Source organism: Eschrichtius robustus, chromosome 2, assembly GCF_028021215.1.
Source record: "Eschrichtius robustus isolate mEscRob2 chromosome 2, mEscRob2.pri, whole genome shotgun sequence".
Classification (NCBI taxonomy): Eukaryota; Metazoa; Chordata; class Mammalia; order Artiodactyla; family Eschrichtiidae; genus Eschrichtius; species Eschrichtius robustus.
This window is the reverse complement of record NC_090825.1, coordinates 663,639-691,128: the sequence shown is the minus strand read 5'-3', so window position 1 is coordinate 691,128 and position 27,490 is coordinate 663,639. Positions and strand designations below refer to the sequence as shown.

At 63.0% G+C, this 27,490-nt stretch overlaps 1 protein-coding gene across 1 annotated transcript; it reads right to left on the bottom strand.

Annotated features, from left to right (window-relative positions):
- Positions 1-65: 65 nt before the first annotated feature.
- Positions 66-27,490, bottom strand: NKD2 (NKD inhibitor of WNT signaling pathway 2). Its single transcript, XM_068531771.1, has 10 exons — positions 27,432-27,490; positions 27,282-27,317; positions 26,889-26,986; positions 5,634-5,694; positions 4,305-4,432; positions 3,868-3,963; positions 3,010-3,157; positions 2,292-2,376; positions 1,679-1,806; positions 66-1,506 (listed from the first exon to the last, which is right to left on the bottom strand). The coding sequence occupies exons 1-10, from the start codon at positions 27,454-27,456 to the stop codon at positions 941-943; spliced, it is 1,371 nt and encodes a 456-aa protein (XP_068387872.1). The 5' UTR covers positions 27,457-27,490; the 3' UTR covers positions 66-940.

Genomic DNA, 27,490 nt, shown 5'->3' with positions numbered 1-27,490 from the left:
CTGGTGCAGGGGGACAGACCGATTCGACTGAAAACTCACTTTAGAACAAGGTGTGACATGTTACAAAATGCACGTATTTTTATTATGACTGGGGAAGAACTCAATCACAGGTCAACCACCAATTTGCTTTATCCTTAAAAACAGTGCCAAGGAGGCAAATACAAAACCAGCTGCACAAATTCACAAGTTGCTCATCTCAGACGGAGCAGCGGCACGTCCTGCCTCAGGGGGATCCGCGGGCCGAGGTTCCAGGACACCCAGACTTCCTGCTCGCCTGCAGCCCTCTTCCCAGCCTCCCAAAGGGAATCGCGCTTTTCCAAAGCTGAAGCTGTGTCTGGCACTCAATGGTTTATGCCCGCCTCCTGTCCAGCTGCCCGTGTGTGTGTCTCGGGGGCGCCCACACTTCCCTGGCCCCGCTGGCCACCTCTGTGTCCTCTGAGGATGCTGGTGGCACCGCCTGTGGCCCTGCCTGGCCGCCCCTCCTCTTGGCTTTCACCTCCGCCTTTCTGGACTCCGGCCGCTCCCCTGGCCCCCCGCGTGGCCACCCTTCTCCCCCGTGATCCGTGCCGGCCTCGCACGCTGGAACTCGCCACCGCACACGTGGCCCCGAGCAGCGACTGCCCCGAGCCGCCCCTCCCGGCTTCAGCATGGACGAGCCACAGGAGCCACAAAGCCCCCGGCCACCCGGGGCCGGTGACCAGCCTCGCGCCCCCTGCTGCACAGGAGACGCACCCAGCGGGGCTCCGAGAGGAGAACACGCCGAGGCCGTCCAAGCAGAGTCCCTTCGAGCCCGCGGGCCTCGCTGTGGCATCGTGACAGAAGCAGGTGCAGGTGGCTAAGCGTACAAGTGTGTTCAGGATGACACAGGAAGCTTCGGTGGGGGGGGGGGGTGCCGCGGCGTGAGAGGCTTCTCCGCGTGGGTCCCCGGCGCGTCGGGCCGCTAGGCCGGGTGGTGGTGGTGGTGGTGGTGGTGGTGGTGCTCGTGGTGGTGGTGGTGCTCGTGGCGCTGGACCGCCGGCACCGCGTAGGCCTCACCCGGCAGCGCGGGGGGCAGCTCCCGCACCGCCTCGTGCTCCAGCGCCGCGGGCTGGCCCGGCGCGGCCTTGAGCGGCGAGTGGCCCTCCCGGCCCCTCTGCCGGCACCGCCTGTGGCCGTAGGGTGGGGGCAGGGACTGCGGGACATGGTGACCGTCCTGGGGCGGGGCCTGGGCTTGGGGGGCCGGCGGGTGGAAGCTGAAGGCTCTCCCGGGCCTGCCCCCGCCGGGGGCCCCAGGCGGCCGCCCCGAGCCCTGCGGGGACCTCAAAAATGGCCTCTCCGGCCCCTTCGGCCGGGGCTGCAGGTCCAGGGCCCGGGGCACGGGCTCAGCGGCCAGCAGGGCGGGCTCAGCCAGCCCCAGGCAGCGGCGATGGTGTGCGGCGTGCGCGTCCGACTCCTGGGAGCGGGACCGGCCCTGCGGGTGCGCGGCCCTGGCCGGGGGCTCCTGCCTGGCCTGCGCCGGGGGGGACCCTGCAGACACGGCACCCGTGAGACCCTTGGCGGGGCCTGGGACATCCCACCCGGACCCAGTCCTGCCCGCACACCTGAAGGGCCCACTCTGGGACTCGGGGCCCCAGCTGGGTCGCCGCAGGGACCCGGCGCCCTCAGGCCTGGCGCCAGGGGCCCGGTCTCCAGGACCCACCTGGTCCGAACTTAGACGCGTAGTTCTCGATTCCCGCCAGGTCCAGGTAGTGGTTTCTCCGCTCCGTGTTCTCGTCCACGCAGTACGGCCCCCGCTCAGAGCAGGGGTGGGGGTCGGCGGTGGGCCTCCTGGTGCAGCATGGGGGGCAGGGTTTGCTCTGCCGTGCTCTGAACAGCACGCCCGCCCAGAAAGGGTGGGTGCTAGGACAAGCAGGGGCCAAGGGGACCCCAGGACCACGGTCCCACCCAGTGTCCTCCACTGTCTTTGCGTCACCTAGGACGCCGGCTAGGGCTCCGTGGCTGCTGCCCCAGTGAGTGGAGCCATAGGGTACGGGAGCAGCTGGGCTGAGGGTCTGGAGGCCGAACCCCTGCTGCCCTTCAAGGCCCACGGTCTCTCAGACGACGCTGGAAGCGCCCAGCTCCAGCCCGAGTGCCGGCCACCCACCCAATGGCAGGGAGTGACCGGGGCTCCCTGGCCACATCCAGGCCTTTGTGCCCAGGTGCCCATCCTGGAGGGCCACCCCAAGGGGACAGCCCCGGAGGCCTGTGGGACGCAGGAGTGTGGCTGGGCCACTCGCGTCTGAGGAGGGCAGAGCTGGACGCCAGCCCCTCACCTGATATGCGTGGACAGCCTCTTGTCGGCCACCCTGGGGTCCTCGGGGAGCTCCGCCTCCATCCTGCATCCAGTGGGCTCCCGGTCTGAAAGAGGCAGGTGGGCACTCGTTCACTCACCCACTCGTTCACTCATTCATTCACTAATTCACTCATTCAATCACCCACTCGTTCACTCATTCATTCGCTCATTCACTCATTCATTCAATCACCCACTCGTTCATTCATTCGCTCATTCACTCATTCAATCACCCACTCGTTCATTCATTCGCTCATTCACTCATTCATTCAATCACCCACTCGTTCACTCATTCATTTGCTCATTCACTCATTCATTCATTCAATCACCCACTCGTTCACTCATTCATTCGCTCACTCACTCACTCACTCATTCACCCACTCGTTCGCTCACTCATTTACTCACTCAAGCACCCACGCACTCATTCCTTCACTGAACAAGCAGCTTTGAGCCCTCGCCGGGTGCCAGGCCCCGCTTTCCACATTCAGGAGGCCATAGAGACTTTTTCTGTGATGGGGGCACTGAACAGTAGACACAGTTAACACCCCCCGGCAGGGTGAGTGAGAGCTCTGGGGAGATGCAGTACGGGGGCAGGGGGTGCAGGAAGCCTGCCTGCAAGGAGGGGTGGGCTGACGTTTAAAGCAGGGTCTTCAGGGCACCTGAGCAGGGAGCTGCTGCAGCCCAGGAGCCCAGGCCCTCACCCTGGCCGGCGGGGGGACCTTCCTTCCTCTTGCTGGAGGGCTCAGGGCTGACAGTCAGCTTCACTCGGAGGGTCTTGCTGCTGCCCGAGGAGTGGTTGACCGAGGCATCGACAACCTCGTAGATGGTGTGCATCAGACTGGACATGTCCTGAGGGCGGGCATGGACGTCATGGACACAGGAAGACCGGGGGGAGGACCGCCCAACCCACACTGCCTGCTGCCGCCTCCAGGCTGCCTGCCTGATTGATTCACTCGGCATCCCAGCAGAGCCCAGCTAAAGGAGACAGCTTATCTGAGACGCCTTTCCTCAGTCCTGTGAATGCACCACGCGGCCTGAGCCAGCAGCCCTGCTGGAATCACATCTTTCCGACCTTTTAAATTTCAAACCGAATCTATGTTCAAAAGACTTAGCAATCGGATAAACTATCAAATTTTGCTTTTAACTCAAACACACTTATTTCAGTCATCCTATGTGTCTGCTTCCTTTCAAGAGGCACTTTGCCCCTCCTGGACGCACAAGCCAGCAGAGCGCCGGGGGCATGCCTGGGGCCCTCACCGCCCTGCGGAGGGGAGGGGCTGCTGGCCGGGGCAGAGACAGGCGTGCAGGGCTCTGCCAGGAACCGCACAGACAGCAGCCGGTCACAGGAGCGGACGCGGACTCCAGCCGGCTCTGTCGGTGACCCGGGTCCTGCGGTGGCTCCCCTCCCGCCCCCCGCAAGCCTGTCCTATGAAGGGTGCCAGCCTCTCCTGCCACCCTGGAGGGGGCTCAGCCTGTCCCAGCGTGGAGGCGCGGGCATGGTTGCCTGTCTGCTGCCAGCGCCCCTCCAGGGGCCGTCTGACGCAGACACAGCGTGTCACCTCTCGGGTGGCCTTGCCACTGTTGTCGAAGCCGTAGAGCGTGAACGTCCACTCCTGCCGGTTGTCCTCCTCCATGGAGACGTCACACTGGAGCGCCTGCAGGGGTGCACGGGGACAGGCAGGGCCATCCTCACCCTCGTGCCGGGACCCCGACCCCCGCCCTGCCCTCCAGGAAACGGGCCCCTCCCTCCCGGGCGGCCGGGGAGGTGAGAGGTCGGTAGGGTCGACTGCTGGGTCATTTCCGTGGCGCTGGGGAAGTGCCTCGAATTACTTGGGGCCACACTGGCCAGCTCTGGCCGAGTGCACGGCGACAGCTCCACCCAGCAGAGCCTGCCGCGTGGAGCTGCAGGGCGCAGGGACCCCATGTCAGCGCAGTACGCGTCCCCCCCCCCGGGCGCCTGGCCGCCTGCAGGAGCGGGAGCAGGGCAAAGACCTACGTCCACGTTCAGGCGCCGCCTGCCCGGGCCGCGGGGGCCCTCGCGGCTCGCTGCCCTTTCTCCATCGTCTGTGCCGAAGAGCTGTCCCGGGCCCTCTCGGCCCTCGGCCTTCTCCGGCAGCAGGGCCACTGCAGGGACGAGAGGGGTGGCGCGGGTCCGTCTCCCCTGGCCTGGCCCGGGGGCTGACGCGGGGCTGGGGAGGGGGTGTGGCCCCGGGGCCACCGAGTCCTCGCCGGGCCTGAGACCCTCTCCAGACGGGTCTGGGCTGAGGGCCTGGGCTTCCGGAACACGCGGCATCGAGGGACCTAAGCGGAGGCCAGGGCGGCCCTCCCCGGGGTGAGCCGTGGCCGGACGCGCGCTCCTGCCTCTGCCTGCCTGGCTGCAATGTCTTCGAAGCTTGGGGCGGGGAGAGGGTGCCCTGCAGGCCCACAGGCAGGCGGCCCGGCCCGAGGGGCCTCCAGGAGGGTTGCTGCACTCGCTGTCTGGCTTCCCCTCCCCAGCGACACGGTCCGGTTTCCCAACAGCCCGCGACTCCAGAGCCTGGGAAGCTGCCTGTGCGCCGGGCAGCCCCCTCCCCAACCTCTGACGGATAAGGAACGCTCTGGTCTCCGGGCTCACTCACTCCCCAGGACAGGAGCCGGGTGTGTCTGGGAGACACGCAGCTGCCAGGAGACACCCGGGGCCCGAGCTGCTGACCAGGGCTCGCGGAGCCCCTCCGAAAGCAGCCCTGCCGGTCGGCCTCCCCGTCCACGTAACGCTGAGAACACTCACCCGGAACCTGACCCTCGGACAAGCCCGGTGGTCACCTGTCACACTCCGCAGGTGGACCCGCTCCACGCAGATGCACACGTGTGGCGGTGACTAGGGCGGTCATGCTTCACACGCAGACCATTTTGGACAGCCTTACACTAATGCGGCACATCACACCCACGGGTGACCCGTGGATGCACCGAAACGCCCGTGTGCGGAACCTGTCCTCCGGCCCACGGGCTCGCGGGTCTCCAGGGACGTGGACGGGCAGAGGCCCTGAGATTCGCCTTTTGCTTCTCCAACCCCCAGACCGAAGTCCGTGTCGTCTCCATGTGACGGAGCCCACGTGAGATGTGTTTCTAAGCACATCTAAGAACAATTTGCTTTTAAGACTGGGGAACCCGGCTTGCACCTGCCAATGGCCACCGGTGGGGACCCGCGACCAGCCAGGGCTGGCCTGGGTGTGGTGGGATAGGTTGGGGAGCGTGGGGCGTGGGTGGTCCCCATCGTCAGGGTGTCCTGGGGGCAGGTGCCTGGGGTACGGTGTGGTGTCAGTGAGGTCTGGAGAGCAGGACTTACCCTCTAGAGGACACGGGTCGTCCCGGAAAGGTCCTTCCTTGGGGTCCCCGCCAGGCAGCTCCTGCAGGGAGAAAGGACAGGGCAGACTGTGTGCACCCCAACACGAGCTCCGGGTACCGGAACCGGACCCCACCTCCTGGGGCGTCAAGAGTTCTTGGTCTAGAAATACCAACCTCTCCACACTCACTAAGCCTCAGATTTTTGAAAGTAAAACACACGCACATCCCTGGATGTTGTCTGGTTCCACGAGAAGCGTCTCCAGGACGAGACATGGTGCCCGTGAGAGTGCCAGGGCTTCAACAGGAGCCCCGCACAAGGGACGTGGCCTTTGCCCGAGGGCACAGCCACAGTGAGAACAAAGCTCCGGCCTGGCCTTTGCTGCGAGAGGTGGGCACAGACCAGAACCCTGGGCTGCGGACAGGAGAAGCCACCTGTCCTCTGCTCCCTGGCCCGCATGCAGCATCTCCCGTCACAGCCGGGCAAGAACCCGAGTGACCTGCCCGCGAAACACCCACGAACCCAGGGGCCGGGCTGCAGGGGGACGGCATCTCCTCCAGGGCAGCCAGGCCGAGGGCACAGACAGAAGCCCCCCGGCTTCCACAGCCGATCCCAAGACCAGTTACGGAAAAATGGGACAAGACTTCCAACGTATCCAAAGGGTGTTTCAGCCAGGAAGCTACAGAACAGAAGTTCACGTGGCCCGTGGAGACAGCCCACAAAAGTCAGAGTACAGAGACGGGAAGACGGGCGACATGGCCAGGGGAGCTGCCTCAGACCCTGGCTCCATCTAGTGTCCCAGTGGCGGGTCACGCGGCGCTACCCCCAGGGACCCGGGCGTTTCCCCCGGTGACTCTTAGGCCCCAAGGCTCTATCACACCTCCTGACGCAGCATCTCCAGATCACTTGGGGCCCCTCATCTCTCCCAGGGGCTCAGGCCCAGGCTGGAGACAACTCGGCAGGAGGCCCAGTGGGGTTGCCCCGCCAGGTCACCTGACACCCCACATGCTCGGGGTCCCACGGGGGATGGTGGAGGGTTCCGACCGCTGCCCCTCAGGCTGCGGGCAGTGGCGGGGGACCAGCCCTGACCTGTCCACAAACAGGCCTGATGTCATCTCCGCGTGGCAGTATCATTGGGTCAGATTGTCCCGCTGCCGCCTTGTCACGCAGACAGACTGGGGGTGGGAAGCATTGTCACCACGCCGGTGCCTCGGAGGGCGCTGATCAGGCCCGGCCGGGAGGGACCTCGTGCAGGACCAACTGGGCGGCAGGGAGATGGGGCCGCGCTCTCAGGAGCGGGGGCCTCCTGGCGGCATCCTCGCCCTGGCCGGTGACTGCAGGAGCCTCTGCCGGCCCGAGGTGCCCTGGTCACCACCAGAACAGCAGAAGGCCCGGTGCCGGCTCGGCCCACGTGGCTGTGACACTGGTCCCTGCTCTCAGGTTCCCCATCTAGGGGCCTGACGCCACCAGCCAGACCCAGCCCCTCACGCCAGGCCCACCAGTGCCCTCGGGATGGCCATGTCCATCGGCAGGAGGGGAGGGGACAAGGGCCATCCTCAAACACAGCTCTGCATCTCTAGCTTGTTCTTTCTGAGAGCAAACAAAACAAAAACCACGAAAAATACCTAGAATGCTTTTACCCAGATTTTCAAACTGATTATTTTGAAGAAGGCCTTGATGAAAAACACAAACCACAAACACGCCCTAAGATACTTGGGTCCATGGGAACGAGGAGACAAACGCACACCTCCTATTCTGGGCATGCGCTGCCCTGGGTGAATTCAGTGAGGACCGGCCCGGATGTCCCGCTCTGCGTGGGGAAGGGAACCCCCCCCACCCAGGCCCCGGGGTCTCCCCAGGAACGCGGGTGCAGCAGGGTGGGGCCCAGGGACACAGCGTGGGCTCCTCTGGGTGAGATGCTGGCTGTGCTGGGGCCCCTACGCACGTGACGTCAGGGAACCTGGCCTGGGGCTCTGACGGCCGTGGGCGCCACAAGAGCACCTGGACGGTGCAGGGACCATCGCTGCCCAGACGGAGCCTCGAGGAAGATGTGGGGTGGAGCTGGTGTCGCTGGGCCCAGGAAGGAGGGGGACCCCTGCCATCTGTCTCCAGAGCCCCTACAGGTGCCCCTGGCATCTTCCTCTCTACTAATCCCCTGCCCTAACCCCCTCCAGGTCACAGCCTTCAGAATAAGGCTGCTTCCATAGTTCTCTCAGCACGCCAGGTGGGCAGTGAACTTGTTTTAATAAGAAATAAAGACACCCGATTATTAAGACGCCACTCCCTCCGCCACCCAGCCTGCTGGCATCGAAAGCACCCGCTTCGCCTCGCTCCAAGAGTCCTTGGGGTCCTGTGAACGCCCTGCACACGCAGCGCCCGGGCTCACAAGGTCCTCTCCCGCCCAAAGACAGGGCTGAGCTCTCTCCCGGGTGGACGTTAAGATAACTTCCAGTCACTTCTAAAAACCTGATTTTTGGTTAAATTTTTTTCTGTAAAATCAAAATAAGCCATGCAGCTGAGGTCCCAGGCATTTGTGGGGAGCAGCGGTTAGCTCCCAGACCAGGTGCCAGAGGCTTGCGGGTCAGCTGGCAACAGAGCACAGCATTTCTTGCTAGAAGGGCCAGTCTCGGGGTGAAATGGCTGAGGCCCCGAGACCCACTTCTGGGAAAGGGCTGGTGGCTGGCCCGGAGGACTCGGCCACCAGGAGCCAGAGCGACAGGCAGGAAGCCAGGGTTTCCACATCGCTCGCCTGGCTCGGCTGAGAGGTCAAAGGGAAAACAAGACCCACCCAGGCCCTCTACGTGTGAGCTTAAAAAAGTTGGAAGTTCAAAAATTCACCCCATTTTTTTGTTTTAAAATAATTTGAGCACTTGCTTTTGGCGTATTGTGTTGGTTACAGAGAAGATGATAAATGCTTTGGGCTGGGGGAGGGTCAAGACAGACATGGTCTGCACAGACCCTTGGTTGGACCCTGAGATGTTCCCCTACGATCGCAAACACAGTAAGGACACAACGGGCCAGGACGGTACCTAATCAGCCACGGATACGACAGCCGTCATGACCTCCTTCCCTAGTATAGCTGGACGTTCAGAACATTTGAAGGAATGTTCATCCACGTACACCCCGATGTTAGAACACGCAGTGTTTAAGACCTGAGTCAACAACAACCTCTGTGATGCAGAGCAATCAAGGGAAAGAAAGAGCGTTGCAGGGAAAGTAACCGTGCTCCCTGTGACTGGTGATTTCAAATCCGTCCTGGTTACACAAAAATGCCCTTTAATCTTCACTGCTTTGGCTCAATAGAAGGGCCAAGAGCTTTAACTGCAACGTATAAAACCTCCCGCAGGGCTGCTGACCAGATGTGCGGCCACTCCCCGCAGGGTGACCTCCTAAGTGGCCCGAAAACCGGGGCCCTCGAGCACGACCGGGGTGCAGACAGACGCCCCATCTCTGATGGCCCCGCTCAAGGGCCCCGCCTCCGCCGCAGCGCCTTCCCCAGGGCGGTCCAGCCCCACCCCTCCTGGGATGCCCCTCCCATGCTGGCGTGCACCCCCTTTGCTCTGAGCCCCGGCTGCAGACCCTCCCCAGCATCAACCTCCCCCCTCGCTCCCCTTTGCCCCCCCAGAGGAGCCCCAGCCTCCTGCATACAGAACCCTCCAACCTCACCTCGCTTTCCAGTCTGGCCCCCGCCTTCCCGCTTCCCCGCCTGCCCGGATGGTCCTTGGCACCAACCACCTCCTGACTCTCCTGGTGACGGGCTCCATCCCCATGCGGCCCCGGGACCCCCATGTCAGCCAGCAGGGCCTGCGAGATCGCCATGCTCTACGATCCACGTGGGGCCTGAGCTCCTGCTGACCCCCTGCGGCACCCGGCAGGGGCAGCTCCCCCCTCGCTCCTGCAGCATCTGCGTTCACTCTCCGGCATCCGCCGGGCCCTCCTTTTGCCAGGCGCTCTGCTGGCCCCCTGGGACGGCACCAGGGCCCACGTATCCTGATGCTTTATTCTCCCTGTCCTTCTTTGGACGTCAACGTCAGGTGGCCGCGGCCTTCGCTGCAGGGTCCCCATGGTCCCATCCCTGCCCCTCTCACCCGCAGGGGCTCTCGGGGGAGCCCACCAGGCCCATGGGCCACGGCCCCCAGAGGCCACGTACCCTGCTGTGCCTCTGTCCTGAGCTCAGACTCCCGAGGACGTCTGCTCCATGAGCCACGGCACAAAACTGAATTCCTGGTCCTTCCCAGCAAGCGGCCCTTGGCCTGGTCAGGTCCTGCTGAAAGGCCCAGGACGGCCCATCTGCCCAGGTGAGGCCTACAGGCACAGAGGTGTTGGGACATACCACCTAAAAGCTCAGACCCTGGCCTCCCGTGAAAAGCCAAGAGGTCTAGCCGCACATTCCCATGGCCAGGGTGCCCCCTCCATCCACCAGAGCTGTTGACGCTGGGCCGTCCACCCCTCGTGCGAGCCTGGTTGAGGGGCAGGAGATGGGCTCCTGTTTAAGGCCACGTGGATGTGGGGATGTCTGGGTGATTGGAAAGGAGAAACCTTTGGTGACGTAAACGATCATCTCCTGAACACCGTCCGCTTTCCAAATGTCAACATTCACATATCCCTTCAAAATTCAGTGCCTCTGCAACCTTAGGAAACATGTTCCCGGGTTTTCGGGGCCGCCCGTTTTCCTTGGAAACCCCACACGCTTGACGGAGCAGAGGCTCTCCGCCCCCCGACTCCCGGAAAGATCCCTGAGGGAAACGGTGCGGCTGGAGTTTCTGCTCTTCCCACGGAGCCGTGAACCGGGCGGGGCGTGTGAAAAGATGGCCTTTATAAACCTGCTTCCTCATCGGCCTGTTAAAGGGTCTGGTTAGCAACTGCTCCTGACAAACATGCTGGGCATCCTGGAAGGATCTTACAGACCACTGCAAACTTGAGACCCCAGGGGGACCTCCTGGTAGATCCTGCAGCCCAGCTCCCCGGCCGCTCGGGCCCGGTCGCCCCTTCCTGTGGCCGCCCACCTGCATGGGAGCCTGCTTCCCTGCAGAGGCAGCCGTGAGGGGTGCCCGGCCTCCACCAGGCTGCTTGGCTCCTGAACCCGGGTCCACCCGGGGTCCTGGCGTGGACGCGGGTCTGTGGCGAGTCCTCTGCAGCTGACAAGCCTTGGGGTGGGCGGGGGCTCACATCCCGGCCTTCCGCCACCACCCCCCGCAGATGCTGCCGGGAAAACTCAAGGCCCTTCCAGGCAGCAGCCCTTGGGGTTAGTTCAGGCCTTGTTTTGCTCCAGGAAGGGCAGGCATCTCCTCTTTTCCAAACAGATAAACCTGCACTGTGTTTCCTTCAAAAATCCAGGTTGATTCAACCCAGATTCTTCACCAGGGCTTAGTGCGGGGGTCTGCGGGATTTGGGCTTCAACAAACAGGAGCTGTCAAGGGTCACAGGGCCTGGAGGACAGTGTGTCAGTGTCCTGGGGCAGCCGTAACAAATGGCCACCAGCTGGGTGGCTTAAAACAAAGAAACGTATCCTTTCCCAGTTCTGGGGCCAGAAGTCAGAAACCACGGTGTGGCAGGGAGCTCCCCCGGAGGCCCCAGCGAGGGTCCCTCCTGCTTCTCCCAGCTCCTGGGGGCCCCAGGGTTCATGGCCGCATCCCGCCAACCTCTGCTCTGTGGCCACGCGGCCTCTCCTGGGTGCATCTTCCATTCTGGGTCAGCCCCCCGCCCCCCGCCTTCCTCTTACAGAGATACACCTGGTGGCAGTTTGGGCCACCAGGACCATCTCTCATCTCTAGATCCTGCGTTTAATGACATCTGCAGAGACCCGTTCTCCATATAAGGTAACAGTCGTGGGCTCTGGGACGAGAACGAGCCCAGCACCGTCCGGAAGCCGAAAGGCGGTTGAGAACCCTGAACCGGCCGCCGACCGTGCGGCCTCGGCTGTCCTCCCAGTGACGCGAGGCCGGGGTGCAGAGTGACTGCCCACGCACGCGCTCACAGGGCCTTCTCCTGAAACGGGGGACAGATAGGGAAGCACACTGGCCAGAAACCCAGCTGCGACCAGGCCCCTCCTCCGGCCGCAGGGGTGGGGAGACCGCAGCCCTGCTCCAAAGCCAGGGTCACAGCGCAGACCGCGAGGGCAGACTGGGAGCCGCGTCTGCTCCCACAGTGGATTCTTTAGACTCCGAGGAGGCCCCAGGCCTGAGTTTCTGAGAACTAGTTTTCCCCAGAGGACGGAAAACTAGCTCTGTGTGTTGAGTCCAATTTCCTTTCTGTGCAGGATCCAAGGACACGCTGCTGTCTCAAGAATCCAGAGGGTCCCCCTGGGAGAGCCGGGCTGCATGCACCCACCCCCAGGAACTGCCCTGGCCCCACCGCTGATCTTGGAACAGTAAAAATATGGGGTTATCCTCTCAGAGGAGTTTGCAGCCCCCTTGCAGCTCAGGAGCTAAAGCCCACAGAGCATCTTGGGGTCTGGAAATACAGCCCCATGGGATTAAGTTCAAGGCTGCTTCTGAGAGCCTGGACTGGGTGAATTCCGGAGTCCCGAGATGAGATGTCTGCAGGCGGGGGCAGGAGGGGGGCCCAGTGTGGATGGGAGCCCAAGCAGGGGGAAGAGAAGAACACAGGAAGTCAGAGAGAGGAGGAGAGATGGGGGAGGGGAAAGAAGAGGGGGAGGGGGAGGGAGAGGGGGGGAGGGCTCCCCTGGGGGAGCACCGGGAGGGGTGTGGGGGGGAGGAGGACCTAGCACGCCAGCTGGGGGCATCCTCCAGAGCGAATGGCTCCTGGTAGAACAGACCCTTGGTGCTCCCCAGCTCCCTCAGGGGAGGGTGGCCTCAACGCCAGGAGGATGCTTGGGGTCCGGGGCCTGCGGCGCCCACGCCCAGGGTCACAGGTACTATCGTGAAGGTGCTGTTCACCACGCGTTCCCACCTGTTCGGAAGCCAGATGGATCGCGCCTGCTGCGCCCATCACCCCAGCACACCTCTCCCAGGGGCGCAGAGCACCTCTCTGGCCACACCCCCTGGCTGCCCCTGGGCTCTGCTCACACCAGCCCCCCTCGCGGGCTGTCGGCCGTCGTGGAATGTTGATCAGTCCAGCAGGGCTTCTGGTCATCAGAGGCAGATCCAGGCCTTACCTCCCCGCCCTGGACAGGTGACGCCTGGGCAGGTAAAGCAGGTAGCTCCGAAGCGGCACGTGGGGAGGGCCTTGGGGACGGCTGGAAGGGGCCGTCGGAACCACCCTGATTCCGGCTCTGCGGTCAGCACAGCCAGGGAACTAGCTCCCCAGAGGCCACGTGGGCGGCAGCTCCACCCGCGGTTACTCCTGCAAACGACAGCCCCGGGTGCCGGGCTGCCCGCTGGGGACCAGGATGGGGACCCGGGCGTGGCAGAGGGTGGAGATGCGGGGCCGGAGTGAGCACCCCAGTCAGCCAGGGGCTCGCGGGGCTCAGGGAGGAGGCCGGGGTCCTCAGGGGACGTGCCCAGCGGGCTTGTGCTACTTCAGTGCCCAAGGTGACCAAGGCTACTTCGGGTCAGTTTGGGAGGAGCCTGGGGCCGGGCAAGGGGCGGGGGTGATGGGACATCTAGGCAAGGGCGACCTGGACCAAGTGGGGGGGCCGGAGAGGAAGCTGGGCTCCTGCTCGGGGCTCTCAGGACGCCGGATGCGGCGGGATTGGTGTGGGGTGAGGTGGGCAGGCCTGGGCTCACCATGCACTGGACAGAACTGGGCCACGCGGGAGAAGGCAAAGGCAGGGCTCAAGAAACCCCAAGAGCTGCGGCACTGGGGAGAGACGCCCCGGAGTCAAAGGTCAGGGGTGCAGCAGAGTGGACGGGGAAGGAGGTGGGGTGGGGCAGCGGGAGGAGGGGGGACGGTGGCCTCAGGCGGGAGAGAACGGAGGGCAGAGGGGGTCTGCCCACGCCGCTGCCTGAAGGCCTGGTGGGCACACAGCTCAGAAACACCCGCAAGGGAGACCGAGGCAGCCTGGGCAGAACTGACTGGAAGGTGCCGGGCCAGCGCGTCTGTCTGGAAACGCCAGGTGGTGGGAGTCTCGGCTTCAGCGGCGGAACAGTTTCAGGTGTAACGACGCAGTTCTGGGGCTTAATAATTCCTACTCAGGTGCAGCGACGCCACGAGGGTCTCCACTCGAGGGGCCACGGCGGCTGTGGCTGTGAGCTCCTGATTTCAAAGCGAAAGTTAAGGACAGCGAGGCCTCGGGGGAGGGGCGGTGCGGGGCTTGCCCGCAACCACAGAGGCCTTCAGCGTCTTGCTTTCCAAGTTACGACCGCACTTCAGGAGCCGAGGGGCATTTCTAGATTTGCCCATCGGTGCCCCTGTGTTAGCGCCGCTTAACCAGGCTGGGAAATAACCGAATTTGGAACTGAAGGTCTAGAAGCTCAGTCGTTTGAGGACCAAAGGGTCTCCTAAAATAAACGCCTACAGACCTCACGTGCCAGCACAGGCCGTAACCTGCTTCCTGGGTGAGGCCACCCTGCCCCACCGGAGCATGGCTGGCACGCGCGCGGCAGGAAGGCCTGAAAACACGCACCACGGGGGACTCAGCCCAGGAGCTGGCCCACAGCCCATGGCTGTGAATAAGCTACAGGGGGGCGGGAGGGGCACCCAGGCCACCTGCTGGGGAAATAACTCCACCCTAAGACATGTGCAAGGAAAACATAATAAGAGGAGGGTCAGTGAGAAGCTATATATATATATATATACACGCACACACACCTCCTACATATGTATACACATGTATACACGTGCGTGTACACACATATACATATGCATGAAAACACATATACATGCGCGTGTACATACACACACATGCACACGTACCTCCACATATATATATATATACACAGGCACACACATGCCCACACACACCCACACACATAATCTCTACCCCAGATAATTGAGAAGTGGCCATAAAATACGCCAAAAATGTCTTCAGTGATTTCAATTCTCAGCACCCTGGAATTGTGTTTTTTGTTTAACACTAAATCATTCTGCAACAAATCTGCAGACCGAATTTTCTCCCTGTCGTGCCTGCTCCTGTTTCCGTCTTCAGAGCTAACAACGAGTAACTTCACAGAACACGGAAGATCGCGGGCGATCATCCTTCCAGCACCTACAGCTGCCCTCCAAGCTTCCTGGCCACAGAGGTCACGACACGCAACATACCAACAAGACCCTCGTCCCCCACATGCCTGAACCGCCGTGCCCTCCACCGCTCCCGTTCAGACGAGGTTTAATGCCCCCGGGTTTGAGCTGCAGACCCAGATTCACCTTCCCCTATCTGACTTCTTCCTCTGAAAAAACCACTGGACTCTTCGTCTCTTTCATTCATATTAAAGCCTCATGTTTCCTATTTCAAAGGAAGGTCAGCTCCAAAGTGGAAGAGAACCCCATGCATTTGTGTTTTTAGTTTAGAAGGCCCCACGTGTCCACGAGTGACGTCAGTGCCCACAGCAGAGAGAAACAGGCTGGAGACGCTAAAGGTTTATACCTGGTCGCGGCTCCGGAGCCCGAGGGCCGGGCACTCTGAGGAGAGCCATCAGGGTTTTCCTCTCTTTGGCAGCACCTGTGTGGCGTCAGGTGGAAACACCGCCTCGTGGCTCTGAGGCTGCTTCCGGCCCCCATGCGTCAGAGCGGACGGAGCCCAGCGCCCCCTCCCCAATTCTACACACAGGAACCTAGACCCACCCTTCAAGCAATGGGGTTGAGACCCCACCCGTGAAAGACAGAAAGTGTTTTGAGGAGACCTGCACTTGCCTTGTCTAACCCTTTTGCCCTCCTTCACCCACTCCTCCCACCCTCACCCCCAGCCCCGGCAATCAGCACTCTCGTCTCTGTACATGTGAGTTTGGTTTATACACATATTTGCATGTTTCTGGTCCTCATACAAGAGAGATCATACGGCGTTCGTCTTTCTCTGCCTGACTTACTTCACTTGGCATAATGCTCTCAAGGTCCATCCATGTTTTGGGCAAGATTTTTTTCTTTATTGCCGAATAATACTCCATTGTATAGATACATCACATCTTCTTTATCCATTCATCCATCAACGGACATTTAGGTGGCTTCCGTGTCTTGGCTATCGTGAATAGTGCTGCAGTGAACGTGGGGCTGCATATTATCTTTTTGGGTTAGTGTTTTTGCTTTCTTTGGATACATACCCAGGAATGGGATTGCTGGATCATGTGGTAGTTCTATTTTTAACTTCTTGAGGAATCCCCATACTGTTCTCCACAGGGGCTGCACCAATTTTCATTCCCACCAGCAGTGCACGAGGGTTCCCTTTTCTCCACACCTTCGTCAACACTTGTTATCTCGTCTTTTTGATGATGGCCATCCTGACAGGTGGGAGGTGGCACCTCGTGGTTTTGATCTGCATTTCCCTGATGATTAGCGCCACTGAGCACCTTTTCGTGTGCCTGTTGACCATCTGCATTTCCTCCTTTGAAAAGCCTCTTTGTTAAACGATGATGATCTCGTCTCAGAAGCGTCGCCAGGCCCAGGGCAGCCTCGTGGTTTGGGAAAGTCTGGGGAGCATGGGAAGAACCCCGAGTGCAGGAGACCCGCTCCTGCCTCACAGCCCTTCTCCAGGTTTTCCTTAAGAAGCCTCGAAGGAGGCGCAGGTGTCCCGGGCTCATGGGTGGGCATGGGGTCCTCCACCCCAGGGCACTGCAGTCCCCCTGGAGGGGCTGTCCCCACCACGTAGACACCCCAGCACCCTCTGCTCACCCTTTACAGTCACCTGGGATCTCCGTGTGACTCAGAAAAACCCAGACGAACACCAGCTGCAGACGCAGGGTGCGCTGTCCCACGGAGGAGCCCTGAGCCTGCTGCCCGGGCAGCCCGGGAGGGTTCCGTGTACTCAATAGCCGTGGACGCTGATGCCAGTGGAGTCTGGACCCCAGACTTTCTCTTCCAAGGTATCCTTTCACTGTCCTCCTTCCTCACCCACAAACTCCAGCACCTCTGACTCCGTGGGTATGTTTACATGAGGGTGTGGGAAGAGCCGTGACACAGACGATCAGCTGCACGGCCACGCCTGCCCGTGTTTTCTCCCGTGGGCCCTTCAGCAGCTCCACCGTGGATTATAAAGCAGGGCCCTCGGCAGTGTCCCCGCCAATTTAATTTGTGGTGTGAGATGGATTCCTCACCGCTTCTGCTGCTCTGCTGACACCCCTTTGGGGAGAGGGTTCTGTGGGTTGGAAGCAGACCGTGGTGTATCATCTGGATCTGGGACCACCAAGGACGGCCTTCACCCTTCTCACGGCCCCAGCGAGGGACGGAGGGGAGTCAATGTTCCTGAACTTAAGTTTATCCTCCTTTCCGAGCCAAGGTGTGTGTCTCCGATGGTCCTCTCCCCTATTTGTGTGTTTGTACATTTAGGTGCATTACATGCTCGCCAAACAAAAACTACTGAACCCCTGGTGCTAATGATCTGCTTTGCTTTCTTGCATCTAAAAGGATTCCGGCCAATTTTAAAACCCAAACCTCCAGCATGGTCAAAAATGAGCAGGGATTTGCCTATGCCTGCAGACACTGGCCATTGACGGTTCCTTGAAATACATGAGACCCGCCAAGCTCGCTGGGGCTCTGCACTTTCCAAACTGCAGCTGCAGGGGGAGGGGCCCCGGGGCTTAGCGGACATCAAATGGAGCTTTCTGGAGCTGTGCTGTCCACGTGGCAGCCACAGCCACATGTGGCTCCTTACATTTAAATTTATGAATGAAACCACATTAGAAATCCAGCTCTCCTGTCACTCGCCACACTCCGGCCACCAGCGTGGCCGGCAGTGACCGCTGTGGGTGGCGTGGATACAGAACACATCCAGCACCGGTCGGGAGCACCCAAATCCCACCCCCACCCACAGGTGGAGACGTGGTGATTGGCCGAGGTCACAGAGGTCGCCAGCTGGACTCTGGCCCCCCAGCGGGGCTTCCCCAGCCCGGGACCCTTGGGACCTTAGTGACCCAGCTCCGGCTGGCCGGTGTTGGGAAGATGACTCAGTCGGGCAGGTAGGAGGGCAGGGGTCTGAAACAGGCAAGGCGGACAGTCCTGGTGGGCAGCCTGAGGCCCCCCGGACAGGCCAGACGTCCACGGCAGGGCCCGGGCCAAGGAGTGAGCAAAAATCCCAGGGGCCAGCACAACACGTGAAACACGGCAGAGTGGACAAGGGGGTGGCCGGGAGGCAGGCGGGAGTCAGTCGGCACAGGCTCCGAGGGCCAGCAGGCGGCTCTGGGCGGAGGAACGTGCCTACCTGGCCGCGTGTGGACACTTGGCCGGCGCAGAGGCCCAGCAGGCGGCCCACATGGGCAGTTCTCGACTCCAGGCCAACCGGGGGGCTGGCAGATCTGCTGAGCGATGGGGGTGCCAGAGACCGAGGGCCCGGGGACCACGGGGCTGTCCCAAGCAGGCCAGGCTGTGGACGCAGGCCCAGGGGTACATTGGGAGTTCTGTCCAGGCTGTGGGGAGTGGACGTCCCAGCGGCAGCCGGACAGGCGCTCCCGGGCCGGGGAGAGGCCAACGGAGACGTTTGACCTGTAGCTGCCAAAGGGCCAGAGGGGCGCGTGCCGAGGAGGGAAGGGCGCCAGGCCGCGAGCCCTGGACACAGAAACCAGGTGCCCAGGACGGGCCTGCAGGCCACGAGGTGCAGGGCCTCTTCCCAACCAGCTCGTGGAAAGAAACTGCCGGAATCCCTTTCGCACCCAAGTGGAAATCCGCGGCGTTAGACTACATTCTCACGGGCCTGGAGCCCCCAGAAGCTGGAAGAGGCAGGGAGGACCCCCCCGCAGGGCCTCCAGAGGGAGCGCAGCCCTGGGACAGCTCAGTGTCAGAGGTCCGACCTCTAGAACGGTGAGAGAGTAAACGTCTGTCATTTTAGGCCGGCCAGTTGGTGGCACTTTGTCACGGCCACCCCAGGAGACCAACGAAGGGAGCCCAAGGCTGCTGTTTCACATAACTATTTTAAAATATTTAACTTTAAGGCATCCCCAATGTGTGCTTTTAGCCATCAAAGACCTAGAAAAGATCCACGGTGAAATGCCCCAGTGCCTGCTGACCACAGGTAAGATCACGGGTCCAGCTTCCCTCAGGAAGAATTCCCAACGCCTCCCGGTGGGGTCTGGGGTCTGCCCAACCCTCACCTGAGGATCCAGGGACCCCAGGGCAGTGGGCCGGCACCTCGTGGGTTTAGGGTGTACACGTGGGCATCTGCAACCCCCCAGACAGGGACGGCCCCATCTTCCTGGGGGAGAAAGATCTGAGCAGATGGCCCTCAGGCCACAAGGATGCAACGTGCCCCAGGATGTCAGGGTGCACTGGCCTCTGGATGGGGTCGCCAACCTCCTACAGCCCAAAGAAGGGGGGGAGGGCGGGGAGGGGGAAAGGGGAGACGGGAGGGGGGAGGGGGGCTTCCCTTCTCTTCTGAGAAGAGATTGGAGGGGGTGAGACTGGGAGCTGCAGACACACCCCCACGGGCAAGGCTTAGACCCGTGGGTTGTGAGGGCCCGGTCCTCCTAGAGATTCTTTGCCTTCTGATCGCAGGGAAAGGAAATTAGTGCTCAGAGAGGGAGGTGCGTTTCAAGGGTTTCTTCTCCAGAGAACAGAGGAGGCTCTTTTACAAAAGCTGTTAAAGGGAGGCCGTGGAACCAGCGTAGAAATATCCACCCTCTCCCAAGCACAGCAACCGGAGGATTACAGACCTCAGCTCTGGAGGCAGGAACCAGAAAGGCAGGCATGCGGTCCCCTCCCCCAGAAGCCCTCCCAGGGGGACCCGGGGCTGCAGGGGACCCTGGCCCGGAGCAGCAACGCCCGTGCAGCTCCCAGCTGGGGTGCAAAGGCGGCCGCCGCACGGGGGCGGAGGAGCGTTCGGTCAGCGTGGCCACGGGAGCCGCCCCTGTGCGAGGCCCAGGCCCCCCTCGGGCCTCTCTCCCCCAGGAGACCCCGCCCCGGAGATGCACCAGCTCAGGGACTCAAGCCGCCGGCCTGGTTGGGACGGCAGAGCCCAGAAAGCTGGCTGAGTGTCGGCTGTCAGAGCAGCGGCGGGGCCTGCACGGGGTGGACGTGGAGGGTGGACATGCAGGGGACAGAGCCGGTCCTGAGCCGAGGAAAGCCTCACAGCCCATCAGGGCCGCACTGCACCCCAATTCCCGAGAAGGTGACCATGTGCGGAGGTGGGGTCACTGCAGAGGCCCTCTGGCAAGATGAGGTCACCGGGGCGGACCCTGATCCCACAGCCTGTGTCCTGATGAAGAGACCGTCACATCTCAGGGGGGTGACCCTGGGAGGACACGGAAGGGGCGGTGCCTCCAGGCAGGGGAGTGAGGCCCTGGTGGGAAGTGGCCTGTGGACACCTGGACCCTCCACCTCCAGGACGGAGACAAGCAGTCCGTCGTTTAAGCCGCCCCGTCCGTCCGCCTGTCCGTCTGTCCATGGGGCTTTGTTATGGCTGCCCCAGGAAACCCACACTCGGCCCATCACCGAGGCCACCTCTCCCTGTGAGGGCCGGGCACCCTCCTCCTCTCCCACCAGCCAGGGTTCCTGCTGCAATGCTGTCAGCCCCTCGCTCCACACACGTAATTGTCCAGAAGGCACCTTGCTGGGTAGAAAGGGCAGCAGGCGCCCGGGCCCCGTGGAGAGAGAGCAGGCCTGCCGTGCACTCCTGGGGGCTGGTCACCGACCCGGCGGCCCTGCGGTGACCCGCACGCCAGGCCTGCTTCCGGCCGCGGCATCCTCCTCAAGAGCTTCCATTCGACACAGGCTTTTTCTTCCAAACCCAGCGACTGTCTGATGCAGGGTCAACCTGGGAGAGGCTCCACTTCACGCCCAGGAGGGGCCGAGGCCCGGGGGCAGCGACGTGCAGCAACCCAGCAGGCGGCTTCCCTTGAATCCCAGCGCAGGACAAACTCAGGAGATGGGCCGTGCCTGGCCGGGCCCGAACCGCTGCTCCGAAGCCGAGCCTCCGCTCCGGGGACCGGGAACTGGGGACGGCAGCCACAGGCCTGCCCTCTTCAGGGAGAAGGAGAGGAAGGGGCCACCGTGACCCCCCGCCTGCCAGGCCCGCCTGGAGCACCCAGCCTCTCGGGGTCTGCTGACCTGCGGGCGCAGCTCACAGGGCCCTGGGGTGAAAGCCAGGAAGCTCGGGCCCGTCACGCTTACTGCCCATGGGTGGGCTGCCATCCACCACCGCCCCTGCGGGCAGTGAGGACGGAGACCGGCCCTGCGGCACTAGCGCCCGCTCCCGTTCTGCTCTCCACACGTCCCTCGCTTCACCTCTCCTCGTAGGACCCAAGCGGAGGCGTGTGGCCTCCGAGCCACGGAGCACAGGCTGTGGCCCAGAGACTTGAGAGCAAGTGACCGGCGGGCAGCACCAGGCCCAGAGCGGGGTCTGCGTGGCCATGAGGCCACCACGCAGGCCGCCTCCCGCGAACAAGGGGAGAGAGGACGGCTTTGCGGGGTGGGGGGAGCCGCCCCCATTTCAAAAGGGCCACATCACGGGGCTCCCGGTCGTTACCTGTGGGCAGTATTTCTTTGACAGCCTCGCTGGGGCTGCCTGGGTGGCTGCCCCCGGCCATATGGTGGGAGTGAGAACAGGGGACGTGCGTGGCCTCGGTGTCTCACCTCCAGAGAAAGCGACGGCCTAACCCAGCGGTCCCCAACCTTTCTGGCCTCAGGGGCTGCTGGGCGGAAGACAATTTTTCCACGGACGGGGGGTGGGGGTGGCTCAGGCGGTAGCGCGAGCGACGGGGGGGCGACGGGGGGTGGGGGAGGGCTCAGGCGGTAGCGCGAGCGACGGGGGGCGACAGGGGGTGGGGGAGGGCTCAGGCGGTAGCGCGAGCGACGGGGGGCGACTGGGGGTGGGGGTGGCTCAGGCGGTAGCGCGAGCGACGGGGGGCGACGGAGGGCGGCAGGTGAAGCTTCGCTGGCTCGCCCGCTGCTCCCTTCCTGCTGTGCAGCCCGGTTCCGCGGCCTGGGGGCTGGGGACCCCTGACCTAACTCCTGACCCCCAGAGAGGCGGGTCAGAGGGGCGGGGCAGCCCCGTCCACCTCCTCCCCACCCAGGGAGGGTCTGCGGACTGGCTCAGCCACGGCCGTGCTGCCCTGCCGGCAAGCTCTGGTCGAGCACTGGCCGCCCAGGTGACGGCGGCTGAAGAAGAACAGGTGCTGCCAACAAGGGAGATGAAACTAAAATATAGATCTTGTCGGTCACTTTGTTGCTCAAATGAGAGACTAGTCTGTTTCGGCACACACGGTGGGGTCTCAGTGCCCAGGAAGATCGCTCCAGAGGCCAGGAGTCGTGTGTGCACGGCGGGGTCACAGTGCCCAGGAAGATCGCTCCGGAGGCCAGGAGTCGTGCGTGCACGGCGGGGTCACAGTGCCCAGGAAGATCGCTCCGGAGGCCAGGAGCCGTGCGTGCACGGCGGGGTCTCAGTGCCCAGGAAGTTCGCTCCGGAGGCCAGGAGCCGTGTGTGCACGGCGGGGTCTCAGTGCCCAGGACAGAACCTACTCACTGACACTCATCGCCCTAAGCTCACCTCGAACCCCAGTGTCAGGGCTACAAGGACCCGGCTCACTCCTCACCAGGGCTCTGAGTCGGTCGCGCAGCACTGCTGGGCCAGGGGCTGGGGCCACACCGACACTCTGGATTACCACTGCATCTGGGTCTGTGCTCACACCCCCTTTAAAAGCTGGCAGTTTGGCCAGACAGCTACCAGGGCTGAGGGCTGACTTCTGAAGACTGCGAACTGGCATGGATTTTTAAAGAAAAGATAACAGGCAAGACTTCAACAAAACCCCTCTAGGTCATTCACTTAACTACTTCTCCACAGAGGAAAATGAAGGCAAGATAAGGGACAGGTGCTACTTGGATGTGGCACCAGGTTCTCCCACGGTGGCCAGTCACGTCCTGAGCAGAGCAGGGTGACAGCAGGTCTCTTCTTCTACTTCTGCAAAGTTGATGTTTCCGCCCACCCAGCAGCCAACTGGGCTGCTCCAGGCCCCCCGCAGTCCTGCAGGCCCCTCCTCTCAGCACAGTGACCCCGAGCAGGGGCGCTCCATGAACTTCCCCGTCCTCTGCCCGAGCACCACCCCTGGTCTGCACGTGGGGCTTCTCTGCGGCTGCCCCCAAGGGCACACGTTGAGAGTGGTGGCTCAGTGTCACGTGCCAACGTGTCCCCAGGGCAGGCAGAAGCTGGGGGTTTCTCAAGAGACCAGCATCCCGAGGGCGGTGTCTCCGTCCACCACTGTCCTGCCCTGGGGCACAGCCTCTGCCCGCCTCTGGCCCTGCCACGGCTAACTCCACCCACCACCCGGGCCCTGAGGTCGGGGCGCCGGCCGCAGCCTCGCCAGGTCCACATCCCAGAGTCCTTGCCACCCATACGAGGATGCCAGAGCACGTGCGAGGCAGGCCCACGCTCTGCCCTCACGCCCGCCCTGGGCACCTGGTTGGGGCGGGTGCCACGTGCATGGCGTCTGGCCCGCCCGCGTGCCCTCAGCGCCTCCTGGTCGTCAGATGCCATTGGCTGCAGGCCCACAAACGACCCCAACCTCCTGCACCCCCCGACCCCGGGGACAGCCAGGTGGGCACGGTGGCTCCCCCTCCCCACCGGAAGGCCCGCCTGCAGACAGCACCCACCCAGGTTTCCAGGTGAGGAAGAGGCAAACGTTGGCCACTCGCGCCCGGACACACTCAGAGCAGCTGGCTCCCTCCTGGGGTCCTCAGGCCACCCCGTCTCCCCCGCCCCCTCCAGGCATTTCCCACAAAGCGGCCTTGCGGTTCCAGGGTCCCCAGCCCAGCGGCTCCTCAGAGGTGGATCAGTCAGGACCACCTGGCTCATCCGTAGGCCAAGCGGGGTCCAGGGAGGCCATCTGAAGTTCTGGAAGCTTGGGCGGGGTGAGGGACACTGACACCGCCCGACCTTGGGGGGATTCCCTGCCGACCTGTGAGGTCTGGGCCCTCGGGCCTGTGGTTGCTGCCCCCAAATCCACAGGAGCCCCCAGGCTTGCGTGCGCACCTGTGCTGGCCTCACACACGGCCAGGCCACATCCAAGGGCAGAAACAGGGCCCTGGGTGCGCAGCGGGCCCCTGAGAGAAAGCCAAGCCCCCCTGGCTGGTCCTGGAGTGGTGCCCAGACACCCCACACAGGCCAGGACTCCACAGATCACGCGTCCCCAGAGCGCGGGTCACGGAAGGCCAGGGGTCAGCCTGTGGAGCTGCACGGTGGCTTCGGCGCCACCACCTGTCCTGCTGGAAGCCACCCAGGCCACTCCTTCCCCGTGGCTGCGGCCCGACAGCTGAGGAGGAGCCCTGGCATCCACAGGACAGGACACAGCCCCGTAACGTGTGGTTTACGCCGCACACCACGGCTCCACGGTGACTGGCGACGGGGGCGGGGGACAGGGGGGCATCCAGAAGCCACGGGGCGCCTCCCACACCTCTGGAGCCGGCTGGAATTCCCTTTCTTGGGCTTACTCAATAGACATCTGTGTTTGAGTCACAACAAAGTTTCAGTTGTTAGTGGTGATTCTTGTCTTCTGGACTCTTCCCGCCCCGCAGGGAGCATGGAGAAATCAGACGGGCAGATGGCGAGTGAGCGCGTGCCCGGGAGGGGCAGCCGTATCCCCACAGGGCCTCGCCCTGGCCTCCGCCGGCCCCACCTTTGGAACAGCATGGTCAGGCGCTGACGCTGTGACCGTCGTCTCTCCTCCCGACTGTAACGCACGTGCAGCCTCAGTCACCCCCTGCTGCATCCTCTGTGCCGCTCTTGCCAATGTCCCGCGTCACCGGCCGGCAGCTGCACAACCCCAGGCCCCTGGGGCCCCTTGGCAATGAAGCGAGGCAGCGTCTCTCAGAATCAATGAGGAGGACCACTCTAGATCGTGAAGCGGGCATCTATCTGCCCGAAAACACTCACAGTTATCGGAGACCTTATTAGACGTGCACTAGGTAGGCACCAGGAGCCAGCATGACTCACTAATTAGTGGGCAAAATCAACCTCATTTCCTTTATTTTGGGGGGGGCGATGGTGAGTGAGGGCAGGTGAGAGTTAGATGGTGGGCATGCACTTAATTTCCACGAGGTCATTTGGGACAATTCTTGTGGCAACACGGCGCACCAGGACTGACCTGCGTGGAAGCACAGGAGGGCGGCCTTCAGAAAAGGAGGACGTGTCCCCTCGCTGACCCCAGCCAGGTGTCCTGGGGGCACTGCACAGTCAGGCTGGCCTTCCTTGGGACGTCGCCCGGAAGGGCAGGGACGGTGACGGGGCTCCGGACACCACACAAGGGGAAGGACCGGAAACAGGCGGAACGTAGGACCTGACACCCCAATGTCCCCCGACAGAGCAACTTCCGGGCAGAGGCAGGAGTGGAGGTGCCGGCGAGGGGGGTCAGCGGTGCGGCAGCCAGACACCTGAGCACCTGGGCCGGGGGGTCTAAACTCCCAGCATGGCTCACAGCCCCGTGGCCAAACGAGGAAAAGATGGGAAAAGGCGAGGAAAGAGAAAATGCATTACATTTAAAGGCCCATCCCTTATTCTGAGATTTTTTCTTTCTGCGTCGTGGTGTCATGAAATGAGGCTGTCGCATGACATTCAGGCTGCGGCAACAACACACCACAGACCAGTGGCTTATAAACAACAGAAATTCATCGTTCACGGTCCTGGAGGCTGGACGTCCAAGACCGAGGGGCCGGCAGACCTGGCCTTCTGCCTGTAACGCCGCGCGGTGCTCTGGGGCTCTCATGTGGGCACTGATCCCATCGTGAGGACTCTGCCCTCAGGGCCGAATCACCCCCAAAAGGCCATCCTCTGCATCTATCACACGGGGGACTAGGTTTCAACACATGAATTCTGGGGGGGACACAAACATTCAGACCACAGCTGAGAACAAAATAACAAGGGAACAACCCAAGCCAAACCCCACACTGTTCTTTCAAGAACGTCCCGAGAGCATGGAGTCCATTGGCCTAAGAAACCATCGTAACCTGGCACTATAGCCCGCGGCCACAGCGGAAGCATTCTGTTTTCCGTCTCCGTAGCCCGCAGCCCGGGACGAACACCGCCTGCGTGTGGGACCTGCTCTGCTGTATTGTCCGCGTCCTGAGCTAACGACGGCCCCGCCCGAGAGCTCCAAGGCCCACCGTGCCCACGCCCAGGAGAACGCCCCCGGGCGGGTGGCTGGCAGGACAGGGTTAGGTGGTGGACATGCCCTCGACCACTCTGGATTACCTGCCGCCCCCTACACACAGGAGGACCAAGCGGGAAGGAAACACCATCCCGTTACCAACACCCACCTGCCCAGGCAAACAGAATCAGCCCAAAGAAGGGACAGAGACCAGCTGGGGCGGTCCCTGGTACCGAGGAGCAAATGTCCATGCAACCTTACTATGACGTACCCAGCAAATACTGTAAAATGGAGTTCCTACCTCCACAGGTATGGGAGTAAAATTTCACCCCCAGAAAGCAGGAAGCATAACTCTAGTGTGTGTATGATTTCAGGGCGTATCTGGGCCCCTTCTCAGGACGAGGCCACACAAGTGTTTACAAATACACTCAGAACTTTCCATTTATCAACCGGCCAGAAAAGCGTCTTTCCAAAAGGAGAGCTGACGTGCCCGTGAGCTGCTGCACTCTGTCTGCAGGGGGCTCTGAGGGGAGCAAGCCGTGCTCGAGGAGGGGGTCTCAGTCGCCTGGCATGGCCACCTACCCAACTCCAGTCCACACTAATGCCCGCGACCGTCCACCGGCCTCTTTCTCCTCCCTGGCGAACGTGCGCAGTCTGGTTTGCCCAAGGCCCCTCTGGTGCCCCAGGCCTGGATGGAACACCTTCCAAATCCACTCTCAGGGGCGCTGGGTCCTGAGTGGGACCCCTGCAGCCCCTGACAGCACCTGCAGCCCGGGTGGCCCTGGCTGTCCCTCTGAAGCCTGGCTTTCCCGTGAGCATCCCCGCAGGCCAGCGGTCACCCACACGGCAGATGGGCAGCACGGAGGCCTTCAACTCTGGCCGCCACTGCTGTGCGCAACGCTGAGCCCAAAGCAGGTCATTCCCCAGCCCTGCCCCCACTCCTCCAGCCTGGGAGAGTGAGGCCTCGCGCCACATCCCCCCTCCCGCAGAGGGAGGGGCCGCCTGGCCCAGCCCGAGTCACTCTCGCTGGGCCGTCGGGGCCCTCGCCTTCTCTGCCCTGGGGTCCTGGGTCCGGGTCAGAGGGCACAACGCTGCTACTCAGGTCCCCTGGCCCCAGCGGGGCCGCCGGGCCCACCACGCCTACCTGCTTGTCCCTTGTGCCGTGCTCCACGCAGCCCCGCCGCTCCGCCTCCTCCGTGCCTCTGCGGCCACCCAGGTACGCAGACACCACGAAGCTGTCCCCTGCGGCCCCGTGGGCGGACGCGCGGGAAACGGGGCACCGAGGAGGGAAGGAGACGCCCGGTAAGCCCGCGGGAGCTGCGCCTGGACGACGCCCCGCCGCCCGGCGCGCCCACCCCTCGCCGCCGGGGTCGCGGTCTGGGGCGGGGAAACCTGTGCGCTCCCGGAGGCCCCAAGGCCAGGTTCCCCGCCTTCCCCCGCCCCCCAGGCCTCGAAGGCAGAAAGCGCGTCGCGCTCTGTGCTCGGGTCCCAGCCCCGGTGGCAGTCGCGCGCCCCGGCCGCCGCCCCGCGCGCTCACCTTCGGGGCTCTCTCTCCGCTTGAAGGCTGCAGCGGCTGCGGCGCGGCCGGAGGGCGCGGGGAGAGGGAAGGGACAGTGAGTGGCCGGCGCCCGCCCGCCCGCCGGCCCGCCGGCCCGCCGGCCCGCCTGCCCGCCGCCCCGCATCTCACCGTGCTTGGACTGGAATTTCCCCATGTCGTCCCCGGCCCGCCCGCCCGCGCGCGCTCCC

Excerpts from the sequence above, each read along its gene's own strand:
- NKD2 (XM_068531771.1), bottom strand. The coding sequence starts at position 27,456 with ATGGGGAAATTCCAGTCCAAGCACG. Across the intron at positions 26,987-27,281 it reads GCGGAGAGAGAGCCCCGAAG|GGGACAGCTTCGTGGTGTCT; the intron begins GTGAGCGCGCGG and ends ACGGGGCCGCAG. Across the intron at positions 3,158-3,867 it reads GTGGCAAGGCCACCCGAGAG|GACATGTCCAGTCTGATGCA; the intron begins GTGACACGCTGT and ends GCCCGCCCTCAG.